Consider the following 10,662-nt stretch of genomic DNA (forward strand, 5'->3'; position numbering starts at 1 on the left):
ACATTTTAGGACCACTCTATCTTTATTCCAAAAGATTAGCACTCTGGTTTAAGTTCAAGCACTAAGCCCAAAATAAAATAAAATAAAAGCGTCAGTGCTACTGCTAACTGAAAACTCTAAATCTAAGATAAAGTGGTATGAACTATGAAGTGTAGAAACTTCAAATTCTAATGGAAAAAAATGTCCAATGCAAAAAAAGGGTATAAGAAGTTAATTATGTTGTCAAATGGAATATTGTGTTTTGTAGAGCTACTAGATTGTGTTTAAGGAGATGGATTTTCTCAGGTTGGTCATGGTCCTCATGGACATAAAACTTAGGTATTGTAAATGTGCAATCCATTTCATTTAACTGTGCCATTATTTGAGATGTTTTGGTCAATGTAGACAACTACACTCTTTACTTTGACTTATTTATCCAATTATATCCTATATACCGAATCATACATTTGTAGCATATCATTTACTCATTAACAAAAAAAAAAAATTGATACTACAGTACAAGATTGTAGAAAAAGTAATAAGTACTAAAGAATTAAGAATTCGAAAAAAGGTATCCACAAAACGTTCAATTACCCCATTTAAACCAATCAATCAGTGCATTGATTACGTTTTAGCCATTAAGAAGAAACAAATCCTCATCTTAATCAGCGTTTTTTTTTTTAAATGGAGTTATAGAGGGAAATGTGACATAATTATGGGAATTACGATATAAATGTGGTAGTCGGTGACGCTTAAACACATCACTCCTTATAAACAACATGAAGGCATTATTGTTTTTCTTACTCGTGTGACAAGCAAACTTTGTACGAGGCAGAGAGACCACTTTTGTCATTTGAAGGCGAGTTCTACCTTTTTTTTTATATTACTCTTTCGTCGTCCTTGTTTTTGTCTGCAGATTTCATAATGTTTTCGTTTTTCTTTCGAATTTTATAACGCAAGACGAAGATTATGGATGTTTTCTCGAATTCAATCAGAAACAATTTTTTTTTCTGACTATGTATGAAATCATTTTTGTCTTCTCACTTTTCACGAGGATGTGTCAGATCAAATAATTTTTGAATCTTTTGTTTTATTCTTCAAAACAAATACTAGTTTTTTTAGCCTTTATTACTAACCAAATTATGCTCTCTGTGAAATTGCAATATTCGCATAAAATATTTATTTCCTATCATTCTATTCACGTAAAATTACCACTTTATAATATTGCATATAATATATATACTTTTAAATTCAAATAGCATGATAGTTTGATAGTTTCTTACTTTTTTTTTGTGGTCATAAAAAGTATTGTCAGTTCATTGCTGTTAGCCTGTTACATTTTCTGTTTATCTCATGATTACAGTGTAAGAACCTTTCAAAATACATCCATTTTGTTCATAGTAATACTCTACTTTTAGCTGTATTCATGTGAAATCTTTTGGATTTTTATGAGAAAATATAATAACCACAGACAAAAAAAAATTAACTAGTGAAAAAAAAAAGTTTGAAAGTAAATAAATTTGAAAAATAAATGCAATGAAAATTGTTTTCTCCTCTCTGCATTCAAAACGTTATGTTTTTGGGTATATGTGTATTTGTCATTCTTAGCTAATTTTATTCTTTTTCTTTTTCAGAATCAATCAGAGACTACCAAAAAAATATATAAGTGTTCCTAATTCTTTCTTCCATATCGAGATGGGTAAAGTAGCGAGATGGTTCAAGGGCGTGTTTGGTATAAAGAAGAGTACAGAAAGAAGTAGCGTTTCCGGCGGCGACTCCGTCAAAGGCGGCGATCATTCCGGCGACTTCAATGCTTCGAAGGACCCTGTTTGGTTGACAACTTATCTGACGGATACAGAGAATAAACAGAACAAGAACGCAATTGCGGTTGCAACTGCTACGGCCTCAGCCGCAGAAGCAGCGGTTTCGTCGGCCAAAGCGGCTGCGGCATTGGTTAAACAGACCAGTGAAGTAAGAGCGGGAGATATTATCACCACGAAGGAACAACGGTGGGCTGCGGTCAAAATACAAAAAGTCTTCAGGGGCTCTTTGGTAGTTTCTCAATCTTCAAAACTTTTTTTTTTTTAATTCTTCAATGAGCAAAGTAACGTTCTAGTGTTAATATTTTGATTACAGAACACATTTTGTCAGATTTTGAGATTATTTCTTCAAAGATGATATGTTTTCAAATGGATTAAGTAACAATGTTATCTATAATGGTTTAGGCGAGGAAAGCTTTAAGAGCTTTGAAAGGTATAGTGAAGCTACAAGCTCTGGTGAGAGGATACTTAGTAAGGAAACGTGCTGCTGCGATGTTGCAGAGCATACAAGTTCTAATTAGAGTCCAAACTGCTATGCGATCTAAACGGATCAATCGCTGCCTCAACAAAGAGGACAGCAACAACATGTTTCAACCTCGACAATCACTATTTGTAAAGAACTAGTCTCATTATACAATTTGGCTCTCTTGTTCTTTAAGCCAAAAAAACAAGGCTAAAGTGTGTTTTCTGTTTATAGGAAAAGTTTGATGAAGCGGGTGAGAGAAGTCCGAAAATTGTAGAGATGGATGATAAGTGCAAGAGGAGATCGAGTTCGAGATCAAAGTCGAGACAAGTACACAATGTTGGTGCAATGTCTGAATATGAAGATGATTTTGTTTACAAAGAGAATGATTTGGAGTTGAGTGTCTCGGATGAGAAATGGAAGTTTGCTTCGGCGCAGAACACGCCGAGATTGTTGCGCCACCACGCTGCTAATAATCGCTACTATGTAATGCAGTCTCCTGCTAAGAACGTTTTGTGTGATGATGGAGGCAGTTTGAGTACTCCTGGCTACATGGAGAAAACAAAGTCGTTTAAGGCCAAGGTGCGTTCCCACAGCGCGCCGCGTCAGCGAGCTGAGAGGAAGAGGTTGTCGCTAGATGAAGTTATGGCCTCTAAGAGGAGCGTTACCGGCGTGAATATGCTGCAACAGCAACCGCCACGCTATTCTTGTTCCTATTATCCGTATTGAACTCCAATGGACGAATTTCTCATTATTTTTCTATAATCTGCCTTTCCTTTTTTTGTTTTCAATCTTATTATTATTATTGTACATTTCTTTCTCGTTATTTTAAAAACGTTCTCTTCCTCGTGTGTTTGGCAATTTGTTGTTTTGTCGGTTTTAGCAAATTAGGTTTCAAAATTTGAAACATTCGATCAAGCTAGCTAGGTAAGTAATCGTGTTCTGAACTTCTAATTCTGCATAAGTCAAGAACAAGCAAACATTGAGAAGCCTTCCTTAACCAGTAATTTCAAGAAAGTTTAGTTCTTCTCATTGAGACAATTTTTAAGACCTCGTTAATTATTGATAACATTACAAAGCCTAAGAACAAAATCTTTACACACAATGTGTTATTCTCCTGATTCAAAATTTCTAGTACTCGCACAAACTTTCCAGCGCAGATTATATAATACTAACCTGATCATCAAGAAACTCAAGAATCTGCAGTTTTTGTGGAGTGTGCATTAGAAACTAAGAATCTGCAGTTCCATTCTTCAGCTATGGATCATACTCAAACCTCGTTTCGCTAATTAACTGACTATAACGGGCTGACCACCCAACCAGTTATTGGATTCTTCCTACGGATACGAGATTTTCCGTGAGAGCCAGATTGCAACCGTTCAAGCACAGTGTAAGTAATTGAATCCGGTGTGAGTCCTTGCTGTTTCATCTTTGTGTACAGATCAACTGCTTCCGCGGTTCTCCCGCTCTTCTCTAGACAATCAAGCAAAATGTTGTACGTCACAATGTTCGGTTGACATCCTTTAGCAAGCATCTCTTCAAACAATCTATGCGCCATCTCAACTCTCTCTGTTTTCCCAAAACATTCCATCAGAGTGCTGTATGTAACCACATCAGGGTTTAATCCTTTTTCTTGCATCTCCTTGAATCTCACATGGGCTTCATCAACATCACCATTTTTCCCCAGACAATTGATCAAAGAGTTATACGAAACAATGTCCGGTTTATAGTCACTCTTCTCAAGCTCTTCAAAGATGTTAATAGCATGATCAACTTCTCCTACCCGACCAAAACTAGAGATAAGAATATTGTAGGTGAATATATCCGGACAAGGACCATCGTTTTTCATTTTCTCGAAGAGATCATGTATATGAGATATTTGCTTTAGCTTTCCTAGTGCAGAGAACACAGTGTTGTACATCATAGTATCAGTAACTACACCTTTCTCATGAATCTTGCTCAACATCTCTATAGCTTCAACAGTTTTACCCGCACCGCACAAACTCTCTAGCATCGACATGTAACTATCTCTCTCTCCTTTCACAGGGAAGCTCCACATATCACAAAATAGCCGGTGAGCCTCACTTACATGCCCTAATTTGCTTAGCGTTCTAACCAAATAAGAATATATCCCCTGAGTCATATATCTTTTCGACATCTCCACAATTCCATCTAACCTCACAAGCTGACCTTCAGCTACTAAGAGATTCAAAACCAAACTATAAGTATACTCGTTAGGTCGGCAACCCGTTTCAACCATCATTGAGAAAACCTTAATAGCCTTATCAACCATTCTGCCTTTTGCTAGAACTTGCATCAGAGTATTATAACCAACAACATTAAGCGTAAGCCCTTCAGTTATCATCTCATTGAATAAACCAACAGCTTCATCACACTTCCCAACCCTCCCCATAGTCCTGATCATAATCGTGTAAGAATACTCATCTCTTCTACAATGCCTCTTCTTCATATCTTCGAAAACTTGACAAGCCTGATCAATCTGACAAAAGGCTGCACACAATTATACATGAAACTCAAACTGATAAATCAAAAAAACCAAAACTTTACTCAAAAAGAGTTGTGTGAATCAGAGCTCTTCAAAGGAAGTACCTTTTCATCTTTAGCTAAAGCATCAAGCAACATATTGTAAGCGAAGATATCAAGTTTATGCCCTCCTCTTCTAATCTCACAATACACATCAAAAGCTTTAGAAGAATCACGAGATCTCAAGTAAGCTTGAAGGAGACACTTGTAAGTGAAAGAGTTCATCTTTAAATCCCATTTCTTCACCAATCTTAAACACATTTGTAAATCTTCCGTGTCACCGAAGAAACCAATTAAGATATTCACAGTTGATATATTCCCAGAAACGTTAGATTTCACCATGGAATCAAGAATCAAACGAACACGATCGAATCTGTCTGGGAGATTTGACCTAGAGAGGATCAAAATGATGCGGTTGTAAAGAAAAGGGTCGTTTTGAGAATTAGGACAAAGAGAAGGGACGAATTTGAAAAACTCTACGGCGAGGAGAGGTGAGTTTAGGGATTTGAGAATCNCAAAAAAACCAAAACTTTACTCAAAAAGAGTTGTGTGAATCAGAGCTCTTCAAAGGAAGTACCTTTTCATCTTTAGCTAAAGCATCAAGCAACATATTGTAAGCGAAGATATCAAGTTTATGCCCTCCTCTTCTAATCTCACAATACACATCAAAAGCTTTAGAAGAATCACGAGATCTCAAGTAAGCTTGAAGGAGACACTTGTAAGTGAAAGAGTTCATCTTTAAATCCCATTTCTTCACCAATCTTAAACACATTTGTAAATCTTCCGTGTCACCGAAGAAACCAATTAAGATATTCACAGTTGATATATTCCCAGAAACGTTAGATTTCACCATGGAATCAAGAATCAAACGAACACGATCGAATCTGTCTGGGAGATTTGACCTAGAGAGGATCAAAATGATGCGGTTGTAAAGAAAAGGGTCGTTTTGAGAATTAGGACAAAGAGAAGGGACGAATTTGAAAAACTCTACGGCGAGGAGAGGTGAGTTTAGGGATTTGAGAATCTCTGAAGCTTCGTCGGGAGTGAGTGAGAGTGAGAGAGAAGAGAGGTAATCAGAGAGATCAGAGAAAGCATCGGAGAGATTAGTGGCTCCGGTGATGAGATTGGTGGCTCTGCAGATGAGATGACGGCGAGGTAGAGGGTAGCCACGTACGTCGGCGGGGAGAGGATTAGGGAGAGAAACTTCGGCGGAGAGAGACCGACCTGAGGGTGATGATGAAGTGACTTTAGCAACATATTTGGTGGCGTAATGCCGGCGGTTTGCTCTGGTGATTGTATCGACGGAGTTTAAGAAACGGCGGCGAAGAAGCTTCATTTTTGCGGCGGAGAAGGAAATGAGTTCTCTCTCTTTTGAGTTTTGGAAACTCAGACTTAAAAGATATTGATCGATCTCTTTATTTTAATGGGCCTAAATGGGCCTTAAGTTGAATTGTGTTTTAAACCATTAAATAAATAATATTGTTTTTTTTTAAATTATTTTTCAGTGTTTTTAATTTTCCTTTTTGATGTCATGAGCGTATATAAAAATATACAATTGACGTACATATTTCAGAAAGACTGTGGTACGGAAGCTTTGCCACTATGTCTATAATTTGATTTGTAATTTTCTTTTAATAAATTAAGGGAGCCTAGGTTCCCTCTTTCTTACCAAAAAAAAAAGAATTAGATTTGGGCATGGAGTATTAGGTTTAATATTATATTTTGTGAATAGAAGTGTCAGTCAAAAGTTGCTGCATACAATTCGTAACAAAGAGAAATCAAATATAAATTTGGATAATAACAGATTTTCATATCAGTTAGCGAGTAAAACTACTCTACAGAAAGCATCATCAAAATCTATTCTGCTGTATTTTTCTTAGTGTATGATACATACCTTTGTGTATGTAATAATTGTGTTATAGTAATTCTGTATGTCTTTTGTAATAACTCTTTGGTCTAAATGAAATTTGTTTTTGACGAAAGAAAAAGAAATATACAATTGATAATATAGTTAATTTGATTTTAGTTTCATTGCACTTTGGTCTTGTTTTGCATTTTGGTCTCAATTGTAAATTGTATTTAGGTGAAAATTATTAAAAATTAATAGATTGTTATTGGAATTTTAATTTTTATTAAATGGTGTAAAAAACAAATTTGATTAAAATTTTGAAAAAAATCGGAAAAATGCATAAAAGACTCATAAAACCCACATTAAAAACCTTAATTATTTCTGAAATATGACTCATAAAGACTCATAAAACCTAATTAAGAAAACAATGCATATTGTAATTATAATTGGAAATCCTTAGATAAAGACCTAACTATTTTTGAAATATGAGAAAGAAAAAAGATGAACAAGACAAGTTGATATGGTGGACGAAGAATCTTCGAGACGACTTATCCCACATAAGTCCAATCTCATCGTTTGGTTTGTGACCCTTTGCTTTAGCAATATTGTACCATCCTCCTCTCAGCATGTATACAATTGCACTTGATCAGCGTTTTAGTGTGTAATCATACGCTTCAGGGCCTTCGTGACTTCGTCCACAATGGGAACATTCACTTGAACACCGTTTCCCAAATTCTCGACCATCTAAATAAAACTAATTAGAACACTCAGTTTCTTTCTTTGTTTTGGTCAAGAGAACACTCAGTTTTTTTGGTTTCTTATAATTAAATAAGACTCGAATTCAATACATAGTAAATTTAATCCTGTGGGATCGCCCCAAAAACTTAAATTGCTTTTGAATTTCCTTCTTGATCATTGACAAAATCGCTACCCCAAGAAAAAATTATTGTGTTTTGTATTATTATTTTACGCTCTTAGCTTATATAAGTCACACACAAATTTCTTTTATGGTAAATTTTGTTATAGATTTTTTTTTTCAATGAATAGACTGAAACTTAAAAGAAACAAATAATAGTATTGTTTTTATTTGACTCATATAACTCACATAAAATTCAAATACTGTAATCAAATTTGAAAACTCTTAAATAAATATGTAAAAGCTCTGTGATATTTGAAAAGAGAAAACAAATAAGATAAGAGAAGGACTACTTAATATGGTGAAACAAGAATCTTCGAGACCACTTATCCCACATAAGTCCAATCTCATCTTTTGGTTTGTAACCTTTTGCTTTAGCAATAGTGTACCATCCTCCTCTCAACATATAACTGCCATTGCCCTTGACCAGCGTTAATGTGTAATCATCAGATTCATGACCTTCCTCTATAATATGGAGTTTCACTTCGACACCGTTTCCTAAATTCTCGACCAAACCACGCCCTATCTCCCGAAGTATTGCTTCAAAATCTTGCTTCGGTAGAATAAGCGAACCACCGTGATGGAGATCAGTCTCGGTTAAATTCTTCTTTAGAACCCATGGATCATATGGAGCTAAACCCAATTTCAAATTGAGTTCTTGAGTCATCCTTGTGTATATGAATATTTTTTCAATTGCGAGTGATAGAGATTAAGAAGTATAGCTTTAATACATTCTGTTTTATAAATTTAGTTTTCGATCATAATAGTACTTTCCATTTTTTTTCACTTTTTCTATTGTTTACGATTTTTAGTACTTTTCCTTTTCAAGGAGTTCCCACAAGTGTTTTAAAATTTTGCTCTCAAAGTTTACAATCTTTTACTTTCTAATACGAATGACAAATTTACATTTTCTTAAAATGATTCAATTCCATCTTTCTCACCCAAAAAATTCCTTTGTACGATTCTTGTCGAAGTTTTACATTTCTTTTACTCGTCTCGTCTCTTTCTTGAATAAATGGAAAACAATTAAAAATTGGCAAAAACCATTGTATTGTATACATCCACAAGTCTTTCCCTGATCAAATCTCAACTGCTAGAGCTACTAACATCCTCCGGTTAACATATGGCAAGTAAGAAAACTGAGACAACTTGTAAACAAAAAATGACACCTCTCAAGTTGTTTGCATTACACGTAGTAAAGTAAAAGATTATTTATTGGAATACAAAATACTCTTGAAAAATTGGAGAGTGACAGACCGTAAAAAGTCCGCCTTTTTTTTAACTGTAGATGGAAACAAAAATCCATTTGAATCAAATTACGACACTGTAATTTTAAAAGAAATTTTTTTAATCGGTTGGGTCTTCTTCTGCTCCCAAAGATCTTCTTTATTTTACAAGTCCCAAAATATTGTTGATTTGGTTTTTTGTTTGTTTTGTTGCTTCAATGAAATTTGCTGCTGATGGTGTCGTAGCTCGGAACAGTCAACACTACCAAAAACAAAAACAAAAAAATTAAGACTCGAGATCTATAAGCAAAACGCATAGGATTAAATTAGGAAAAAAGTGAGACTTGTTTTTACCATCTCCGAAGGCACCCATTGTCAAAGGCTTTGAAATAACTTTGCTGGTGAAGTCTGTAATGTCCTTCAATGTTAGTTGGTCTACTGTCTTCAAGAATTGATCAACTGGTTTCCTGCAAGATTTTGTAAAAACAAAAATCGTTGTCGGAATGGAAGAAAGCTACTACGAAAGCTAGAGTGAGCTTTTTCTGGTTTTTGAATGAAATGTTTGCGTGTACATACCTCTCTCCGTATGTAAGTATCTGTCTACCAATGTCTTCTGCTTCAATCATCTGGCAAAGGAACACCGATTTAACGAGTTAATAACATCTACTGGTTTGAATCGAGTTAAACAAATTGGCAACATGTTTTTCAAGCAAAACGGTTTTATATAAGTGGAAGCTGAACGCGAGAGATAAGAATACCCGAGATTCCAAATTCATCAGGACTGAAGATTTTGTGGCTGCCTTGGCACGATCAAGATGTTGCTGGTTAACTGTCCAACATATTAACATGAGGAGACTGTCTCATAAATATATAAGAATGGTTTCAACTTGTTAGATTAAGTGAAAATGGAAGAAACAAAACTGCAAACCTTTTCCTCCTGCAACATCTTTCAGTTCTTTAGCTGCTAATTCAATTGCTGTTGCCGCGAATTCAGGGCTCTGCACTCATGGATGTAAATCATATCACTTTATTTACAAGAGTACATATCCGGAAATGAAGTTGTCAGCTAACACAAACTGAACAAAGCTTGAAACCCACAAAACCGATATGCGTTACGCTTAATAATAACCACAAAAACTGGAATTCCTTTTGTACACATCTCATTAATGGAGAAAGGTAGATAAGTGATAAATTGAAAACATAGTAAGCAACAACAAGATCGCTGAACTCACCGAGCAACCATAGATTCCAAACAATCCAGTGTTGTTAAAGATGCTAGTGAACGCAGTGCATGATTGAACCTGCTGATATTCGTTTAGAACACGGCGATCTGTAACCAAACATACAAACTTCTATCACTATTACTGATCGTTTAGCAGTGCCCGAGAATGTTTCGTGAACTAGTCAATAAAAAATATTAGAATAAGCACAAGATTTAACTTACAGAGCCACGAGTGCATTCCTTTTCCAGGACCTCCCGCAGAGAATGAGCCACCTCCTCCCATAAGCATCTAAAAGCAATTAGATTTACATTATATTACTTCTTAACTAGTAAAAATTTGATCGAAACAAGTGAAACTTAACGCAATGGCACCTGGAGAACAGTGGCGGTGACTGCTTCTTTCTCGTTATTCCAGCCAGGCACCTCAAAAGCAACCGCAAAGTGTGTAGCCTGAGAATGGAACAACAAAAGCTCAATTAGAACTGTGAAATGTGGAATCTCAGACACGCTTCTGATGGGAAATCTGTCATGAATACCTCTCCACCAGTATGTTGGCGGAAATCTCCACCGACATACTGAGATTTTGGCTCCACTTGGCGTGGTACATTAGGTAGGTCCGAAACTAATGGCTCAGCAACTTTTA

General features: G+C 35.6%; 4 protein-coding genes across 6 annotated transcripts in view; 1 reads left to right on the forward strand and 3 right to left on the reverse strand.

The window, feature by feature from the left end:
* Positions 1,567-3,072, forward strand: LOC104742706 (protein IQ-DOMAIN 14-like). Its single transcript, XM_010463733.2, has 3 exons — positions 1,567-2,031; positions 2,205-2,411; positions 2,497-3,072. The coding sequence occupies exons 1-3, from the start codon at positions 1,675-1,677 to the stop codon at positions 2,989-2,991; spliced, it is 1,059 nt and encodes a 352-aa protein (XP_010462035.1). The 5' UTR covers positions 1,567-1,674; the 3' UTR covers positions 2,992-3,072.
* LOC104742707 (pentatricopeptide repeat-containing protein At1g51965, mitochondrial-like) lies at positions 3,254-6,189 on the reverse strand. Of its 2 annotated transcripts, XM_010463734.2 has the most exons (3): positions 5,823-6,189; positions 4,873-5,311; positions 3,255-4,762 (listed from the first exon to the last, which is right to left on the reverse strand). In XM_010463734.2, exons 1-3 carry the CDS (start codon positions 6,140-6,142, stop codon positions 3,560-3,562), a joined length of 1,962 nt encoding a protein of 653 aa, XP_010462036.1. In that variant the 5' UTR covers positions 6,143-6,189; the 3' UTR covers positions 3,255-3,559. The 2 variants fall into 2 exon arrangements, with proteins under 2 accessions (XP_010462037.1, XP_010462036.1); XM_010463735.2 differs by lacking the exon at positions 4,873-5,311 and having other exon boundaries at positions 3,254-4,762; positions 5,384-6,189.
* LOC104744077 (putative B3 domain-containing protein At1g51970) lies at positions 7,861-8,254 on the reverse strand. Its single transcript, XM_010465104.2, has one exon. It carries the CDS (start codon positions 8,236-8,238, stop codon positions 7,861-7,863), a length of 378 nt encoding a protein of 125 aa, XP_010463406.1. The 5' UTR covers positions 8,239-8,254.
* LOC104742708 (probable mitochondrial-processing peptidase subunit alpha-1, mitochondrial) overlaps positions 8,703-10,662 on the reverse strand; it is a 4,264-nt gene continuing 2,304 nt past the window's right edge. The window contains exons 6-14 of one of the 2 annotated variants that reach the window (XM_010463737.2): positions 10,556-10,656; positions 10,392-10,469; positions 10,242-10,308; positions 10,030-10,127; positions 9,726-9,795; positions 9,556-9,626; positions 9,374-9,423; positions 9,152-9,264; positions 8,703-9,059 (exon numbers count right to left, since the gene is read on the reverse strand). In XM_010463737.2, coding sequence (XP_010462039.1) covers positions 9,013-9,059; positions 9,152-9,264; positions 9,374-9,423; positions 9,556-9,626; positions 9,726-9,795; positions 10,030-10,127; positions 10,242-10,308; positions 10,392-10,469; positions 10,556-10,656 — 695 coding nt within the window. In that variant the 3' untranslated portion in view covers positions 8,703-9,012. The remainder of the gene's footprint in view (positions 9,060-9,151; positions 9,265-9,373; positions 9,424-9,555; positions 9,627-9,725; positions 9,796-10,029; positions 10,128-10,241; positions 10,309-10,391; positions 10,470-10,555; positions 10,657-10,662) is intronic. The other variant, XM_010463738.2, reaches the window with a different exon arrangement.

This window comes from Camelina sativa, chromosome 14 (genome assembly GCF_000633955.1).
Source record: "Camelina sativa cultivar DH55 chromosome 14, Cs, whole genome shotgun sequence".
Classification (NCBI taxonomy): Eukaryota; Viridiplantae; Streptophyta; class Magnoliopsida; order Brassicales; family Brassicaceae; genus Camelina; species Camelina sativa.